This window comes from Dermacentor albipictus, chromosome 1 (assembly GCF_038994185.2).
Source record: "Dermacentor albipictus isolate Rhodes 1998 colony chromosome 1, USDA_Dalb.pri_finalv2, whole genome shotgun sequence".
NCBI classification, from domain to species: domain Eukaryota; kingdom Metazoa; phylum Arthropoda; class Arachnida; order Ixodida; family Ixodidae; genus Dermacentor; species Dermacentor albipictus.
The window spans coordinates 307,247,738-307,266,653 of NC_091821.1; the positions used below are offsets into that span (position 1 = coordinate 307,247,738).

The 18,916-nt window shown below is 46.5% G+C and overlaps 1 protein-coding gene across 3 annotated transcripts in view; it reads right to left on the reverse strand.

Moving 5' to 3' along the window:
* Window positions 1–1,279: 1,279 nt before the first annotated feature.
* The window catches only part of MBD-like (methyl-CpG-binding domain protein 2), a 35,167-nt gene continuing 17,530 nt past the window's right edge, over window positions 1,280–18,916 (reverse strand). For 2 of the 3 annotated variants that reach the window (XM_065438933.2, XM_065438935.2), the window contains exons 5-6: window positions 13,081–13,234; window positions 1,280–1,429 (exon numbers count right to left, since the gene is read on the reverse strand). In XM_065438933.2, coding sequence (XP_065295005.1) covers window positions 13,136–13,234 — 99 coding nt within the window. In that variant the 3' untranslated portion in view covers window positions 1,280–1,429; window positions 13,081–13,135. Of the gene's footprint in view, window positions 1,430–13,080; window positions 13,235–18,916 lie in introns of those variants that run through there. The other variant, XM_065438934.2, reaches the window with a different exon arrangement.

Consider the following 18,916-nt stretch of genomic DNA (forward strand, 5'->3'; position numbering starts at 1 on the left):
GCTAAAAGAGACATACATGTGAACAAAAAACTTGTGTTAACCATTTGATGCACAGTGCTTTTATTTTTTGCAAGGTTTACAAGCATGAAAGTGGAGCACCAACTTAGTACACCGATCAAGCCCGCAGCTCAAGCACGGCAAAACATGGAAATGTGTAGCAAGGCACAGCTTTTGAAGATCGCTGAAACCCGCTGCTCACGGGCGCTTTCCATAAGCAACACTGTGCATCACAGCAGCACGCTTCACGCCAAAACGAAGCATGTGAAACGAAGGTGTGTCTGCGTGCTGCAGTGCTGCTCCGCCGCCGCGACCACCACCACGCCTTCGTTTGCATGTAATACAGACATTAGATGACACCAGGTGTTTTTCAATAGTCTGCTTTTCCTCATGAAGTTAGAGTCTCTGCTCAGCAACTGGCTGGTTCTGAACAGATGCTGACGGATTATTGATAAGAGTGACCCCTGACCTGATGATACCTTTGCAAAGTCAATGACTCCAGCACCTTTCAGCCTGTGCAAGAAGTCAGGAAATCTTTTTCAATGCATACAGTCATGAAGAGCAGATGTAGAACACTTCTGTAAAAGGCATTCCTCATTAATGCTTGGCATATAGCTGGCTATATCAACCTGTACTTTTTTTGGGCATGTGAGCTAGTTGGTACCTACATAACACTTGGAAGCAAACAGTGCAAAATATCTAGTGTCTTCACAGTGTCCTACATTCTGCAGTGTTCACTCCCAACTTTTACTTTTCATAAGGCATCTCTACTTCGACATAATCTATGATCAGTGACTTTTCCATGTATGTTTATTATTTGGCTCTTGCACCTCCTGAAGCGGTTGGGCAGATAAATTCACACATACACACTTGTGTAAGGGCCGCACTTTTTTGCACAATTTCGGTGAGGTGCAGCTCTTACCCAGGACCGAACATTTTCGTAAAAATGGTGCCAGCGCAGCCTTGACCTGTGCACACCCTGAATCCCCAGAAGTACCACTGCATAAGAGGTCAACGTGCAGCCCTTGCCATCTAGCAGTGGCATGCGCAAATAGACAGCAAGCGAAAATTGGTGCATGCGCTCAGCATCGAGGAACCGAATGCGATTGCTCCACTGTTGAAATCCCTTTTTCCTAATTTTGGGCTGCCAAGTTAGGGGTGCGGCCCTTCCGTGGTTGCGGCTCTTACAAGAGTCTATACGGTACACACATATATCATGCACCATGCAACAACTCGTAAACCACTGCAATCTGTCATGGTAATAAGAGGTAAACTCGTGCCATAGAAAGAACAATAGTACCGTGCTTCTTTACTGCCTTTTAATACAACAGGTTTATTAGTCATGAGAGGATGAATCTGTTCTGATGAGCGCCTATGCACTTTTGCCACAGCTTGCTGGTGTATATGGATTAAAATTAGCAGCCTTGCCACCCTGGAAACGAGGGAACAAGAAAGTGAGAACAAGCTAAATTAGGCACCATTCACTGTAAAATAAACCAAAGCACAATTATGTAATGCTGCTACTTTATTCAGCTACACAGCTAGTGATAATTGCAAGTCTTCTAACTCAATAGGTTGTATCTTTGAGGGAGCTTGTAATCCATGAATAGCAAGAGATTTTTAGTGCACGAACTTTGGCACAGATTTTTACCACGGCACCTTCAACGTAACGGATTTTTGGTCCTGTCTTTGGCAAGTACCTTTTGCTACTGCATGTATTTTCCACCACTGCACTGTTCTCTTCCAAATACCATCAGATCTTTTGAGTAAACTTGAAATGCAACTGGCTTCAGATACTGAATGTTACACCCTGGAACAATTGCACTGAATGCCAGAAAGATGTATAAATGAACCATATTTTAGAGCACAGAATGGTAAGAATTCTATCAAGTGAATTATCACTGAGTTTATGTCCAGCCTGATCACGCTCCTCCTAACATTGTGTGAGGCAAGCATATTTTTTCTTTGCTTCTTAAAGGACTGTCTGCAGATCAGAAGTTTAGAACATGTCTTTGAATTGTGGTGGAAATGAGAAGATTGTGTGTCACATTGACAAAAACGAGCATGCTTGTACTCCATAAACAAAGAATTCTATTTTTAATTTGCCTCTGAAAGTGTATCAAGAACAACACGTGGCATTGCTCGTTGGTGAAACAGTGCGACTATAAACGGTCACAATAACCAAAAAGCCACACAGGGAAAGTTATTTTGCTTGGATACAAAATTGTATTGCATGAAATTGTATTTTATTCGCATCTAACTTTTCTTTCTTTCTGTGAGAGAGTAATATATTTCTTGTTTCCAGCTCGCGCATGTTGAACAAACAGAGTCATGGTGAACGACCTCCATGATTGCCGTCATGTACAGTAATCAGTGTTGTCATGTCTGTAGAACACAGCTTTAACAAGAGACTATGCAGAGAGAAAAATTCTGTTTTAAAAATTTCTATGTACTTTCCAAAGAAACCACTGCACGTTTAGACACATCAAATTGTAGGTTTTCTGCTGCACTACAAGAAAGGCCCCTAAAACATGGTAGACAGTCCGTTGAAGTACTTCTTGCTTTTTTTCTGTGGACATCTTGCAAACATAGTTCCTGGGTTGAGTTTAAGTCATATAGCATTTAAGCGAAAGCTATAATAATGCTATGGCAGTTTACGAGATGTAACCTGATTTGAAACAAGAGGTAAAAATTTATTACTTGCATTAACACTAAGAAACCAAAGAAACATAAGGACAGTTAGCACTATTATCAGGCATGTGCTAGAGGCCAGTGACTAAGCCGTTCAATATCATCTATGTACATAGGCTTCGAAGGTGGGGGGACTAAGGGGCCCGAGCCCTCTCCGAAGTTTTCTGGGTGAAGCCCAGCCTCCCTAAGTGTCATTACCAAAGTTCTGTTACCCACATCATTTGAGCTTTCTTCTCAGTTGCCTCTACCTTTTCAGTTAAAATATTACTGCAGCTAAAAGCTTACTGCATCATTGTTGGCATGGACATGCACACCTTTAAATTCATACTTTCACATTATTTCTGCAAATAATGACAACAGGAGGACAATCGCATTAGAAGCACCGGCTTCATCCACATTTTTTCACTTCAACATTTATTTTTAGTTTCCACTGTAGATACTAAGCACAGACACAATATATTTAAAAATATACACAGGACAAAGCTTATTATATTTTAAAGAGAAGGAGGTAGCCAACTAACAATTATTTGTAATGGTATGGATAGCCTATGCCTTGAGAATGAATATGTTGCTGTATGTTCAAATGGGAAACTGGGCGAGTTGGTGATTGAACATGTTTCTAGGAGTGGGCAGCCCAACCCGGATGAAAGACAAAAGGAAGTACACAATACGAGCACAGCTGTGCTCCCATTGTGTCCGCCAAATGTTACGAAGAGGAAGCCCGATGCATAAATGCATGTACAACTATTTACATGGGGAAAAGTTAGTGATATTCACGCAAGCTGGTGCAAAGGTCACAGCTCCAAAAGACAGTCTACCACTTCCGCTTCGTCTCTTGCACGGTCCTGTCCGAATACACCATTACATAACACACACATGGGTGGAGTTAGGAGAGCTGGTCGCACCCCGCCCCCCCCTCCCAATTCACTGGAAAAATGAACTTTCCTATGATCATCCAGCAGACTGAAGCCAGTAGCTCCCTCTCTCATCATCATCATTTTGTTGCACTTCATATCAGCCCATTCAAGCGCAAATGATTTTAATCAGGACTGGGCAGCCATTTACTTAGTCATTGATGATACTGAAATATACCACGATTGAAACGACGCTTTATTCCAAGAAGGAAAAATGGCGCCGATGCAAAAACGAACACGAGCCGATGATTGATGATGACTTTGTACAGAGGAAGATGAAGTCCGTATAAATGCTTACACTAATTTCCCCCGTGGATGGAAGCGGCCAGCCTGGCCGCACATTAGACAGTGGAACGGAGAAGAAAGGGCTTCAGGCGAGAAACGTGCACGATCTCTGTTCCGCGGCAGCGGCGGTCGGTTCGGGCCTCAACAGGTGTAACGCGATAGTTCACCGGCGAGGTCTGCTCGATGACTTTGTAGGGGCCAAGATATCGAGACTCAAGCTTCTCACATAAACCGGGTGTTCGCGCAGGGGTCCATAGGAGCACATCGTCACCAGGGCGGCAGGAAACGGCGCGATGAGAGGCATCGTACCGATGTTTGCGATCGTCTTGGCTGGCTGCAGTGTTCATACGGGCGCGACGACGACATTGGGCAAGACGAGATACAAACTGGTCGCAAATGAATGGTGAAGCGTTGACGGGGCCAGAGAAGAAAGAAACGTCGAGTGATGAGGTTGGGTGGCGGCCGTATATTAAGAAAAACGGAGAGTATCCGGTGGTCCGTTGAACAGACGTGTTGTACGCAAATGTTACAAATGGGAGAATCGCATCCCAGTTACGATGATCAGGTTGAATATACATGGATAGCATGTCACACAGCGTGCGATGAAATCGCTCTGTTAGGCCGTTGGTTTGAGGGTGGTAGCTAGACGTTGTCTTGTGCACGGTGTTGGATGCTTGCAGAACTTGATTAAGAGTGCTTGAAAGAAATGTCTTGCCTCGGTCGCTCAAAAGAACGTGAGGCGCCCCATGACGTAAGTAGACAGCCTGCAAGAAGAAGGCCGCTACTTCTGGGGCAGCTCCTGAGCGTATTGAGGCTGTTTCAGCGTACCGGGCAAATGGTCAACAGCAGTGACGATCCATCGGTTGCCGTCTGGAGTAGGTGGGAGTGGCCCGAAAAGGTCAATGCCGACGACAGAGAAGGGTTGTGCTGGACAAGGAAGTGGTTGTAGGGTCCCGACCGGAGCAGTAGTAGGTCACTTACGGTGTTGGCAAAGCGTGCACGAGGCAACATATCTAGCTATGCTCGTGGAAAGGCCTGGCCAATAGAATCGGCTGCGTATGCGCTCGTGTGTTTTGTTGTAACCCAAGTGGCCTGACGTAGGGTCATCATGTGAGGCCTGCAGAACTGCAGCGCGAAGAGAGCGCGGTAGAACAGGAACCCATCGATGGCCTTCCGGGTGAAAAATGTACCGGTAGAGCACGTCGTCTTCAAACTTGAACAGTTTGAGTTGTTTCCATAGCCTGGCATTGGGTGGAGATGAAACACCGCTAAGGCGATTGATGATACTATGGCAATAGGAATCGGCGCGCTGGTGAGTGGAAAGCACTGAAAGGCGGTTTGATGAAGTCAAGGAAGGAATTGGTGTAATAGATGAAGCATCCTCCGTGCGGCCAATTTGACAAGGTGATGTGATGTGCTCCGATGATGGTGGTAGTGGGCATCGTGAAAGAGCATCGGCATCTTGGTGCTTCCGTCCGGACTTATATATGACATTGAAATCATATGCTTGTAATCGGAGTATCCAGCGGCCAAGGCGCCCGGACAAGTTTTTGATCGTCGACAACCAACATAGGGCATGGTGGTCGGTCACAACCGTGAAATGTCGACCGTGGAGGTATGGACGAAATTTCTGAATGGACCAGACAACAGCCAAACGTTCTTGTTCGGTTATCGAGTACTTCTTTTCCACGGAAGTGAGAGTGCGGCTTGCATATGCAACAACCTTTTCGCAAAATTCGTGGTAGCGCTGCAGCAGTACGGCACCAATTCCGTGACCACTGGCGTCAGTATGCACTAATATGGGCGCCTTGTCATCAAAATGACAGAGAACAGGTGGGAATGTTAGTGCGCGCTTGAGTTCTTGGAACACGGCTTCACAGTGATCATTCCAATCGAAGGAACTGGAACTAGCAAGGAGCTTGTGGAGGGGCGAGGCAATGCTGGCAAAGTTCCGGATAAAACGTCGAAAGTATGAGGCGAGTCCAATGAAGTTGCGCAGTTCTTTTGCACGAAGTGGACGTGGAAAGTTGAGCACCGCGGAAATTTTATCCGGATCGGGCTGGATGCCGTCTTTGCTAACGAGATGACCCAGGACTTTAATTGTTGTGCTAGCGAAACGGCACTTCCTCGTGTTTAGTTGAAGTCCGGCAGTAGAAAGGCATGTGAGCACTTCATCTAAGCGTTGTAGATGGTCAGTGAAAGTCGAGGAAAACACGACGACGTCGTCGACGTAACATAGACAAGTTTTCCACTTGAGGCTGCAAAGAACCGTGTCGATCATTCTTTCAAATGTGGCGGGAGCGTTGCATAGACCGAAAGGCATTACATTAAACTCATAAAGACCATCCGGAATAGAAAAGGCGGTCTTTTCTTTGTCCGCTTCGTGCATTGAGATTTGCCAATATCCGGAGCGAAGATCAAGGCTGGAGAAATATTGCGCGCCTTGCAACAAATCAAGGGCGTCATCGATACGGGGCATCGGATATACATCCTTACGGGTGATCTTGTTTAGCGCACGGTAGTCAACACAAAATCGTACCGATCCATCCTTCTTCTGCACCAAAATGACGGGTGATGACCAAGCACTAGCGGAGGGACGTATGACGTTTCTTTTCAGCATATCGGTGACGTTCTCCTCGATTTTGCGTTCGGCCAAAGAGACTCGGTAGGGACGACGGCGTACAATAGTCTGGCCATCGGTGTCGATACGATGGAAGGCAACGGAAGTCTGTCCGAGGGACGAAGTATCCATATCGAAGGAGGCCTGGTGCTTCGTAAGCAATTTTAGCAACGCTTCATGTTGAGCAGCAGTAAGGTCAGGGCTTATCACGGAAGTAAGGGCAGATGAAGCAGATTTGTCCTGTTGAGGAAGAGCTGGCGAGGCGGCAAGAGGAAGCAGGGAGACTGGTTGGGTGTCCACATAACAGGTCACTGCGGAGCCTTGAGGTAGGACGATTGTCTCAGTGGTCGCATTTAAAGCGATGATTAACGCAGAGCTTTCTTTGAACCGCACCATGCAGGAAGCGAAGACAATCCCACGGGCAAGACAGCGACCGTAAGGAGTGATGAACACGTCGCCATTGGTGATGTCCGTAGAAGAGAGACTTATGACTTGCTCGTAGCCGGGAGGCAGTACAGAATCGGCAGCAGTGAGAAAACGCAGTCGTGGCTCATCGGTACTCCCGCTGCAATGAACTGTCTCGCTCATATGGACTACACGTTGACGGCAAGAGATTAAAGCGGACGCTGACGAGAGAAAGTCCTAACCTAAAATTAGTTCATGAGCGCACGGGAATAAAATCGCGAACTTAATGTGATGACAGATACCATCAATGAAGACGCGTGCTGTACATTGGGCCGATGGTCGAATGATTGCTCCATTAGCCCGAATCAGGGATGATCCAATACAGTAAAACCTCGTTAAACCGTACCCGCTTAAACAGTAGTTTCGGTTTAAAAGTAGTAAAGTCAATTCCCCGACTCAGCGGCCATTGAACATAATGTATTTTGTATCCGCATAAACCGTACCAGCTTATTGCGTACGCATCGGTTAAAACGTAGCGTTTCCACTTTTCGTCGCGCAAACACGGCGGTGCGTCGTCTCCATCGGGCGGCCCGGCAGAACAACAAGCCTCAGAGATCGGTACAACGGCCTCCAAGCGCCCTGTGCGTTTGCACGTGAAGCCGCATCAACATCAACATCATTTCGACGCCGCATGGACGTCGTGCCAGAGAGCGTTGTGGCGTCGTGCGAGCGAGGACAAAAAAGACGCCAGGTGCTCAGCATAGAAGAAAAATTAGACATCGTGCGTGCTACCGAACGTGACGCGAAGAAGTCGGCGCTGGCCCGCTACATGGATATGCTGTTGACTACAGTGTGTGGCATTTGGAATGCGAAGTTGCTTGGCAGCGCTGCTGCGACCGCGAAGAGATGTCGGCTACGAGGTTCGACTTTTCACCATCGATGCCGCTGTTGTTGCCGAAGTGTCAACTAGCGACAGTGATGAGGACGACACGGAAAGCGACAGCACGGGCTATTCAGGCCCGACAGTGGCAGAAGCTGCGCGTTACGTCAGCCTCGTTAATGCGATCGTCGCAAGGAGAACAGGGGCGCGATAACGTAACTATTCCAAACGAAAAGTTTTCCAACTCCGGCACCCGGCAATAAAAAAGGCGCCCCTGGACTTATGCAGCACTACTGCGCGCGTGCACGGAGAATACGTAACGCCAGGAATCTGCCGTGCGAGTGTTTGCCGAGAGGATGGGGGCTGGCTGAGAAGCTGGCACGCAGCTTCAGTAAGTTTGAAGCCGCTGTCGTCGTGCTAGGCCGCCGCGACATCAAACGAAAATAACACGTACGTCCCGCGAAGTGAATAAATACTGCGTGTTTTTTCCCCTTTCATCGCACTCTCTCTGAGTTCTGTTTTCGACAGGTAAATGGGCGATCTCATGCTATTTCGCTTAAACAGTACTACCGTTTAGTACGTAGTTTTTCCGAGCTCCGGCCGACTACGGTTTAACGAGGTTTCACTGTATAAGGCGTCTTCACTTTCCGCAGACGAGAGCACAGGTCGGCACGCATAACAGATATAGTAGCTCCCGTGTCAATCAGAGCTAACAAAGGCACACCCTCCACAGACACCAATAACATGTTCGAAGGACAGTCAGGAGGACTTGGAGCACTTCGCGGCGATGCAGTTTTCCCTCCAAAAACTGCACTGGTTAGTTTTCCGGTCGCTGGACATGGAGTTGGGAGACAGGTCGAAGTGGCAAAACAGAACGTCGGAGCGGCGATGGGGAGCGGCGTCTCGAGGCACGTGTGTTGAGTGTGGTGTGGGAGAAGTCGGCTAGAGATGGAGATCGGTGAACGGGAGGATTATCGTCATAAGTGCGGTAAACGCGAGGAGGTGGCTCATCGCGTTCAAAGGCTGCGTAACCACGACGTTCGTCTTGCTGGCGGCGTCGGCAAAACCGGGAGATATGTCCTTGAAAGCCGCAGTAGTAGCAGATAGGCCTCGACGAACGCCAGGCAGAGTAGTAAGGTGGGTTCGGAGCGCGGGTGACTAAAGGTGCCAGGTGATCGTGAACAGGCGCAGATGGTGTAATTGGAGACGGCGCGGCTGGCATTGCAGCAATCTGGCCGTAAGAAGCCGGTTGTGGGCAAGGAGAAGCGTTGGTATGCTGGGCGTTCTGCAGGGAGGCCAATTCCTCCTTAATACCGCGCAGGTCAGTAGAAGCAGGTTTGACGTGAGCGCTGCTGCAAGGGGTTGAGCCATGCGCTTGCAATTCCTCACGAATTATGGCTCGAATGATAGACCGGAGCTCAATACTGTTTGCCAGGGGGTTGTCGGAAAAGTCCGGTTGCAAGCGGATTGACTGCAGGGCGTCGAGGCGCTGACAGACGGAGACGACGTCCGACACCGTCGAAGGGTTTTGAGCGGCGAGTGCGTTGAAGGCAGTAGACCCGATACCCTTAAGAAGGTGTCGCACGCGATTAGGTTCTGGCATGGCACTGTCGACACGGCGGCAGAGCGCGAGGATGTCCTCAATGTATGAGGTATACGATTCGTCATAATGCTAGACGCGCTCAGACAGCCTCTTTTTCGCAACTTCCGAACGAACCGTGGGTGTGCCGAAAATCGGCCGTAGCTGCTCCCTGAAAGACGACCAACCACGGAAGTCTCTCTCATGATTCAGGAACCATGTCTTGGCTACTTGAGAGACGTAAAATGGCACGTTGTTTAACCGCGATGTCTCGTTCCAGTTGTTGTATTCGCTGACACGATCGTAGTTGTCGAGCCAGTCTTCAACATCCTCACCAGGCAAGCCAGAGAAGATTTCAGGGTCGCGATACCGGTTGTTGGCAGGGATGGGATTGGGGGTGGCTGGCACTTGAACCGAGATGGTGGATGCTGCGGTTTGATCTTGCGACATGGCGGCCTCTTGGCATAAGCGGCGTCCCGAACGTAGCTCCAGGAGAGATCTTAAAGTGGATTGAGGTCGAAGGGATCTTAAAGCGCCTCCACCACTTGAAATACCACGGTTGAGACGACGCTTTATTCCAAGAAGGAAAAATGGCGCCGACGCAAAAACGAACACGAGCCGATGATTGATGATGACTTTGTACAGAGGAAGATGAAGTCCGTATAAATGCTTACAATACATTATCATAATAATGAGCACTCCGGTGCACCACTGTAGCTTCTCCTGGGGATGTGCTTTGTGCCATATTTCTGCTGCCCCTCATCCTTCTTATCGTGGAATGTTACTCCAGTGCATGTTGAAAGAGGACCTAAGCGTCAAATTGATACCAGTCAAAGCAAACAGGGTCACTCAAAGATATATACTAAAGCACTTGCTAAAGAAAAAAAAAAGTAGCCAGTCACTAGCCACCCCCCGTTAACTGGCCAATGATAATGTATGAAAAAGAACTGGACGTAACTTGTTACAATGACTTTCTATTTTATCTGCAGAGAGACCAGAAAGCAACATCATAGTCATATGGGCAGACTAACAGTGCAGACACACTGCTTAGACTTGTTCAACCTCAAATGCACCCTAAGCCCACTTAAAGAGACCCTGAAACACTATTGACGATGTTGTACAATTGTACTGAGCTGTTAGGGTAGGTCCCTCTGATCATTAAGAGGCACATTTAACCCTTTGACAGTTTTCGCCGTACATGTACGGCGGCCGTTTTCTGTCCCGCAAGGTCTTCGCCGTACGGGTATGGTTTCGACCCTCCGTTTGAAATTTCGCGCCATAATGATGATGCACGCTTACTGGGAGGTGCTGCCACCTCTTAGGTCTTACAAGAAGCGTTTGAAATTTGTGCTACCTTCTTGGGGAGATAAACAGAACTGACTTCAAGCTTCAGCGCGCCGCGCAGACTATGGCCACACCCCTTTTGCGGTTTCGGTTTCGCCGCGTGATCGCAACGGAGGCGCGCGAAACGTCATTTTTCTCTTTGTCGGCACTCTCTTGCAAATGCTGTGGAAGTTGATTTCTATCTTGATTGGCGCTGCTCTTAGCTTGTTTATAACTGCCGCTCGCGAGGTATTCTCGCTCTCAGCGGCAACGCGCTTTCGCGGTTTCGGTTCCGCCGCAACGGAGGCGCGCGAAACGTGATTTTTACCTTTGTCGGCACGCTATCGCAGGGGCGGCGGAAGTTGATTTCTATCTTGATTGGCACGGCTCTTAGCTCGTTTATCACCGCCGCTCATGAGGTATTCTCGCTCTCTGCGGCTGTGCGGAGACTCGTGTTTCAATGAGTACCACACTCTAAAATACTATTGAACATATTGCAGTTCTGAGTGATGCCGACACCAAAATACTGTTCCCTAATTTTTTTTACTATTTATTCCCGACTTTATACATCTTGTACATTCAATATCCGCAATAAAATAATTTGACCACCCGGGAAGGTTTTCTTCAAAATAATTCGACCCTCAAAGGGTTAAGCGCTCCGCGTATGGTGTGTAATTTATCACAAGGTTTTCAAAATCTATCGCTACCGATCGCAGCTCCCCCGAGTTTTCAGCCACCCCACCCCAACTGATGCGTATTGCCCATACAACGTCAGCTGATCAAGCTATCCAGTTGGCTACCCAGGTCGCATCATCAATCATTTTTTACAAACAACTATTACGAACAACAAATGGGTAGTTATCAATTGTTGTTGTGTATTTGCATTGTGCTGCTTTCTTTTTTATAGCAACAAATGAACGAACATACCAACTATTACGAACATTTGTTGTTCGTAACCCTTAAGCACTTCTGGCAAACAGCAAGTGTTGTCTGCTTGTGTTACAATGTGCTCGGTGTTGATGCGAGTTGCATGGTCAGTGTTAGTCTAGATCTTTTCGCAATCAACATGGTTTGCCCTTGTTGCGTTGTGGGCTGCAAACGTAGCGATCGGCGATTTATCAAGCTGCAACATTGTGTCCTTCTGCAAAGCAGCAGACGAGCGGAGTGGCTGCCGCATATCGGACTGTCGGCATCCGATCAGCACGAGGATTTATGCATTTGCGGCTGCCACTTCACAAAGAGGTTTACTACCATAATAGAGTTTTTAGCAGAGAGGGTAACTACAAGTGCAAGTGAAGTGGACATTTTACCGGATGAGCAGAGGCACAAACGTGAGCGGCCAGCACAGTGCAGCGACCTGGTCACACAGAGCTCCACCAGACAAACACAGAGCTAATATAAGCAAGTGTATTATGCTTTGCTGCTGGTGTAAATCTTTGGCAGGAGCGCAATCGTGAACATGTTGTATTTATAGATGTTTTAAATGTTTTACACTTGGTTACAACAACAGTAGCTCTGTGTTTCACACGTTAAGGTCTGCACCACCAAGCGGTTATACCGTGCAGGCCGATCAGGCCGCTCACGTGCATCTACACTAATGCTCCTTCATCAAAGCGCTAGCAGTATGGAGGGGCTTTAGTTTACGTCTCCGCCCACCCACCAAAATGCCCAGCTCGCCTGCAGTTAGCAGAGTACGGGACAGCTCGGCGCTGCAACAGAATGCTCGCAATGCACGCTGCTTGGATAGCTCTCACGGGCAATTGACGACCAGGCGGCTAGCGGAGAGATTGGAGAGCCTTCACACCCTGGCTTCAAGACAACCGGAAGTAGACGTCGCGTCGTCACATCCTGACGCAGAACCAGTGAAGGCAGAACTTAGCCCTGATCACTCGGCGAACGAGTTGAGGAAAAGCATGGCCAGGGACGAGGGTAACTTGTAATTGTCCTTCGCTTTTTTAATATGAGGCGCTTAACTTTTACTGTAGCTCCAACTTACGCGTCTACAAAATTTGTCCAAACCATCTCAGGGACCCTTTAATTAAGCACATGATGCAGAGCATGGCCTTTTATCTGCTACTTGTGTACAAAAATAGTGCCACAGAATGCGGCACAGTGCCACATTGTTTTGCACAGGACACCATGTTGACATGAAACTCTTTAAATATGGCCAACTGCACTAATTTCAAAATCAAGCTAACATATTTTAAAGAATACCTGCTTTTGATAAACTGTGGAAGGCATTCTTATATATAGGGGAATTGAACAATGAGGAATAGGCTACATTTGTTTTAAAAATTCTTCTACAAAATATTTATCAGATTAAGTGTGCAATAACATTTAAGTGTGCAATAACATTAAAGAAGCAATGAACACTCGGAACACTCACATTGTTATTCACTATCGGCTTCTCTCTGTGCAGTGTCGCTACATGAAGCACACAGCTAGGGTGGCAGATCAGCCAGGGCTTCTTGTAACTTCTTCCTGGCATGATGGACCTGCTCTTCCTGACGCCGGATGTCTTCATCAGTTACATTCAGGGCCTGCACATCACAGTTTGCACTTAATGTCATGCACTCAGGCTCTGAACAAGAATGACAAGACAAAATGATAATAAGAGCATGTGCAGAAGTGCAACAAATAAAGGTGTGTGATGGACATACGATGTGCTGAGCAGACATGGACAATAGAATAGGACAAGACACACATAGTGAAATGCGAGTGTGTCAATGCGTTATGCACTGTGTGTCTTGTCCTTTCTGTTGTCCCTGCCTGTTAAGCACACCATACATGCGTTATGTTAGACCAACTAGCACAACCAGCTGTGTAAAGATATGTTTGAATAGAGAAATTTTCAAATAATCTTTCAAATAATCTCGAACCTCAACAGAAAAAACAAAAAAAAATAAGAAATTATTGAACACAATAAGCAAATCTAAAACGTTTCTCGCCAACATCAGCGTGTAAGAAATATATAAATACAAAGATGGGATACAGCAAAGGTTTGTACTTTCATGTCAGAATGAGACTTTAACATAACAATGTTCAACTGTACCCATCTCTTGCATCAGCCGACTTCATCCCATGCCTGCTAATTTCCTCATTTCATTAAACCACATAATCCTTTAGCAACCTCGACTATGTTTCATTTGTTTGATTATTCACTGAGCATTCCTTAGATTTTTTCCGAGTTTCTTTGTTACCCTCTAATATTGAGACTCATAGGTCAATATTGGTGGAATGCATCTACTGTATACTTTTCTATTCTACACAAGTAGTATATATCAAGTATCAGATGATTATATATATATACATCAGTGAAGCATAGAATCAAAGGATCCGGCTCAGAAATGTTTCAAAGAATAGACGCATGTAGGAAAAATAAGAGGACATTACTGACGTTTCAGCCATACTATATATATATATATATAAAATATGGCTGAAACGTCAGTAAAGTCCTCTTATGTATATATATATATATATATATATATATATATATATATATATATATATATATACCCTTTCTTTTTTTGCTTCTGTAAGCAGAAGAAACAAGGCTGAAATGGGACAAAAAAGTTGTTTCAATATACGCATTCTATCTGAAAGTTTGTTCAGCTGGCTAGCTTACAAATCAGCAAAGAAGGGTGAAGCAGGCCATTTTCATGCCATGTCCTTTTCATAACAGAGGAGCTAAATTCAGCCATAATTCAATACTGAATGAAAATGAAACATTGATTCCTCATAAAAAGTACTTCAGAGTATCTTGCTTTTCATTTTCTCAGCTATTAGGCAACCTTTTCTCACCAAATAAGTGCAAATCACGTCATTAAAGAACCTTCACGAGACTAAAATTATAACTTGGTGTTGCTATTTAGTCTTCCTTCGATGCTGATTCTGACATAATTTCCTATCCAACTACTTCACCAAACTAAACAGGAACACAGGGAGTGAATGCAGTCTAGCACGACACCATTAATGCCATCCAATGTTAAGCTTACAGCATTTGATGAATAAGATATAAGCATGCAAAGAAGACCAGCTTCAGGCACACCTTGCAAGCAAATTCAGCAAAGCAGGGAAAGAAAGAAGTGCAGTTAACAAGTGATCTGATGTAGCAGCATGCCTTTGGTGCGTATCACTACCACGAAAGAAACTATTTAGTAAGTGGCATTTCTGACTTCAGCTTTGTGATCCACGAGCGCAAAATTTATGATCCCGTGAAAGGAGACCAGTATAAATGACTTCCAGCTGAATCCCTAGGCCTTCCACACAGCAGTAGTATTAAGCATATCCATTTCCTTTAGTACCATATTCTGGCCATTTTGTTCAGAATAAGCCAGAAGCATACGTCACCTGTGGTGATGCAGAACCAGATAGGTACCTAATACAGCAAAAGAAACAGTGGTGCCATTTGTAATTGGCGAAGCAAACCAAGGTGCAATGTGCACGCTGTGTACCCCCAAAAACAGGGACAGACCATGCTACTGTTTTCTTGTTTGAAAAAAAATCATATAAGATACACACTTCCAATTTATTCTGAATAAATTTACCAAGACATGGCTTTTCGTCCTGTACGTCATGTGCCTGTAAGTATGTGTTTGCTATGCTAATAGCCAGCCCCCAGTGTGTCAGTTTCTGCAATCGTCCCTTGTCTACAATGCGCTGTGATTTACCATGAGGGTAGCAGCGCAAAGAGGTAGCCACCGTAGCCATTGTTTATTTAGGCTGGCCAGCCATGGTGCCGCGTGTTCTCGGGAGCGGCTGCGGTATCAGGTCAAGTGCGTTAGCATTCATGCTAGCGCACTATTCTCATGCTACATGCATGTGAGCCATCTTCCTTTTCACCGGCTCTGGAGCCAATAGTCACACCGCTGCAGGGCCCCCCTTCTAGTGTGAAGTGCAATTGAAATATGTGCAAAAGGCATGTGTATAGAAAGAAGAGAGACTGCAAGCCTATATACATAAGTGGCAATTCGTAGTGTCCGTTACGAAGTCCAGGTAAAGTCCGTATTGCGGCGAAGTGCACAAATAGCTTTCTGGTGGTTGTGGCTGAGAGTGTCTGGAAAACAGGGTCCATTGTCTTCACCTCACTTTATTACCTTAAAAACCCCATTAGAGGGGTATTACATAAGGGGCGGTTAAACATTAGAAACAGGCGTTGATATTGAGATATGGGTGACGACAGCTTCAGTAAAGGCAGATGGGCTTGTGATGGCTACGATGGCGTGTGGAAGGTCGTTCCAGTACCTTGATGCTCAAATAAAAAATAATGCTAACGCGCTGAAGTCATCATCTTAGCATTGTCAAAGTGTGCACCCCCCAGTGCAGTGCAACTCGGCAAGCAGAGTTGATGCGCATTGGCCGGTTCTTGGAACGTGCCCAGCGTTCAGGCTGTTGAGGGGAACAACGCAGAAGATGGTGCTGTCGAACGGCATGAACGGCGGCAGTGGCGGAGAACTGCAAGTAGCGCTGTGCCTTATTACCCTAGTTGATTCATCCTGCATCACTATTTTGGGTATGGCTATGGTTGTGCAGGGCACCACATTGTGACAACCAGCAAGACCTTGGTCTCAGGATGGCATGGTCAGTCCGGCCGCTGCTCATTTGGTGCGTAATTTGCGAGGGCTTCGGTCAGAGGAGTACAGAAAGCAGATGCTGTTGTCGTTTGTAGTGTCGGGTTCACGCAATCCGGGAAAGCCATACCAAGCAGCGCTGGCAGCGTGGGTTATGAGCCATGTGCAGCAACAGTAATGCCATAGTGTGAAATCACGACCTGCCGCAGGTTCTCGTAGATGCCCGGGCCTGGTAGAAGTCAGAGCTCTGAAAGAAGACCGTCTAGCAGCCTGCGACTTGTGTGGTGATAGTGCAAATGTTGGCCACTCACAGTGACATAGAAGAGATTGTCATGCTAAAGAAGCCAGATGGCAGAGCTGCTCCTGCAAAACTTCATTAGGTAATGCATCCACGATAGGTGCGAGCACAGTATATCAGAAGGCTCGCCTGCTGATGCTTGCAGCAAAATCTCGAATGTCGATATTATTAGGGTTGTGGTGGTCGCTGAAGGAATTGCCAAGGTTGATCCTATGGCATCGCCGTGCCTGCGAGAGCAAAATTTGCACCTAGTGGAGCCGGTGAGAGAGCCTCTAAATCGGCAATGACTGAGGTGCCCCCAAATGGAAAGCAAATAACTTGCGGGAACGTCCAAGGAAGGAGAGTGGTGGGCCGTAGTGTAGCCAAAAAGCACTTGCGTTTGACCCAATGAATTCCTTGGAAAGAGTCGTCGCACAGCTGCCTTTGAAATGGGGAGGCAGCTCACGGACCAAGCAGAGGTTTGATACTGAGGCCGGCGCATGCTGATAATCGGCACAGATGGACAAAGGTGATGTGGGATGAAAAGACTCGGAATGACGCGACGGTTCAAATGGCGAGAGCTGTTGTGACTAAGTGTTCGAGGTGGCGTAATGAGCAAGCACGGCTGCCCGCAAGTTCTTATAGAAGTCGGAGCCTGGAATGCAGCCAGAGCCTAGAACCTTGTTGATGCGGATGTGGCTGTCAGGCTGGATGAATAAGACGTCCGGCATATCGGTGTAGAATTACCAGACACTCTACAATTGCAGGTCTTCCACCAGACCACGTGCAACCCCGTCACTCTCACCTTGGCAGAGTCGGTGCGTTGAAACTGGCATGGCTGTGCTCGGTCGTCCGGCATCACCAATTAGTGGGTAACACCGGCCAGACGATTTACAGTGGTCAGCCAGCGTGTTGCAGGATCTTGGGAGCAGCCAATACTGCGGCTGCTCAGGTCGAGTTAGCTAGCATATTCTATTCTCTCGCTACATGCACATGAGCCTTCTCCTTCCCCACCTCTGGAGGCAATAGCTGTGCTGATACAACCTATATTTGTTGGGAAAATATGGCTGACGGCGCAGAGTAAGAACACGTAAAAAAATGCTCATATTGACATCAAATTTCTCAGGGAGGTTCCTGTAAATAAAGTAAATTAATGGCTTTGAAATAGAATTTGGTAGATATGGCTGTGGGCAGGAATCAAAACCCGCCCTCCGGGGTGCAAGATGAGCAAGCTTCCCTGACGCGATGTCTGGCTGCAATGTTAGAGTAAGGTGACTTAAGGTTGAGTAAAGTGAATTTAAGGTGAAGTAAAGAGAATGAGGGTGAATTAAAGTGCATCAAGGTTGATTAAAGTGGACTAATGTCAATTAAGGTGGATTAAGGTTGGTACAAATAAAAGCAAGGTGGTTTATAATAGATTAAAGTGGATTAAGGTTGGTACACGTGGACTGCTGAAATACCATTCCAGAACCTCAGTGCTTGTTTCGTGCCAAGAAAAATCTTAGTTTACGAGAAAATTGCACCTGAAGGGTCCGCATGCTTTAGCGGAATTAAAATCACCCGCCTCCGAACGGGGAGTGGTGACGTTGTAACGCCATTGCTGGTCTTTACTGCAGTCAGTCAGTAAAACGGAGCCCGACAGATGGTGCTACAGTTTTCTGCACAAAACGCAAATGCACGGCCATGGAGAAACCGAGCCAAGACAGAGCGCTGGATTCATCGCTGCAGCTGCTTTTGGTCAAATGGCATGGATGTGGCATTCTCTGCTACTTATAGTTTGTGAGTTTCGTGAGCCAGAAAAACCAAAGCACCACTACGCGATAACGAAACTAGTGAAATGCGACAGTGCAGGCGGTGCAGAGCGGAGAAAACAAAACCTTTCAACCACCTGCATCGTTGTCACGGGTAACGCCAATGAGTTCGTTTTTCTAAAAATCCAACAGAACTGCACAAGTAGCATTTCCTTTTGCCTTACAATGCTATACAATGATTCTTTTATTAGGAGCAGTTGAGTACTAGTGACATAATTGTAAGGCGAAATGCCTTCATCATCTGAATAGTCTGCATTTGTCTCAATTTCTTGGATTACTAAAGCTCTGTTCGCGATAACATTGTTGCCTTAGACCTTCTCGAGCACTAATCTATCACTTTAGTTTGACTTAATATTTGTTTTTAGTATTCCTTTAAGGTAGATTAAGGTAGAGTTGTGAAGGACATGTGACAACATATGATGTCACATATCATGGACGTAAGCAATTAATCAGTGAAGCCAAAATGCCTTTGCATTCAACTCATGTAAGGATACTTAAGTGACTGTCAATTTTAAGTCCAGACATGGTATTACACAATATACATCACAGAATGCTGCCATATTG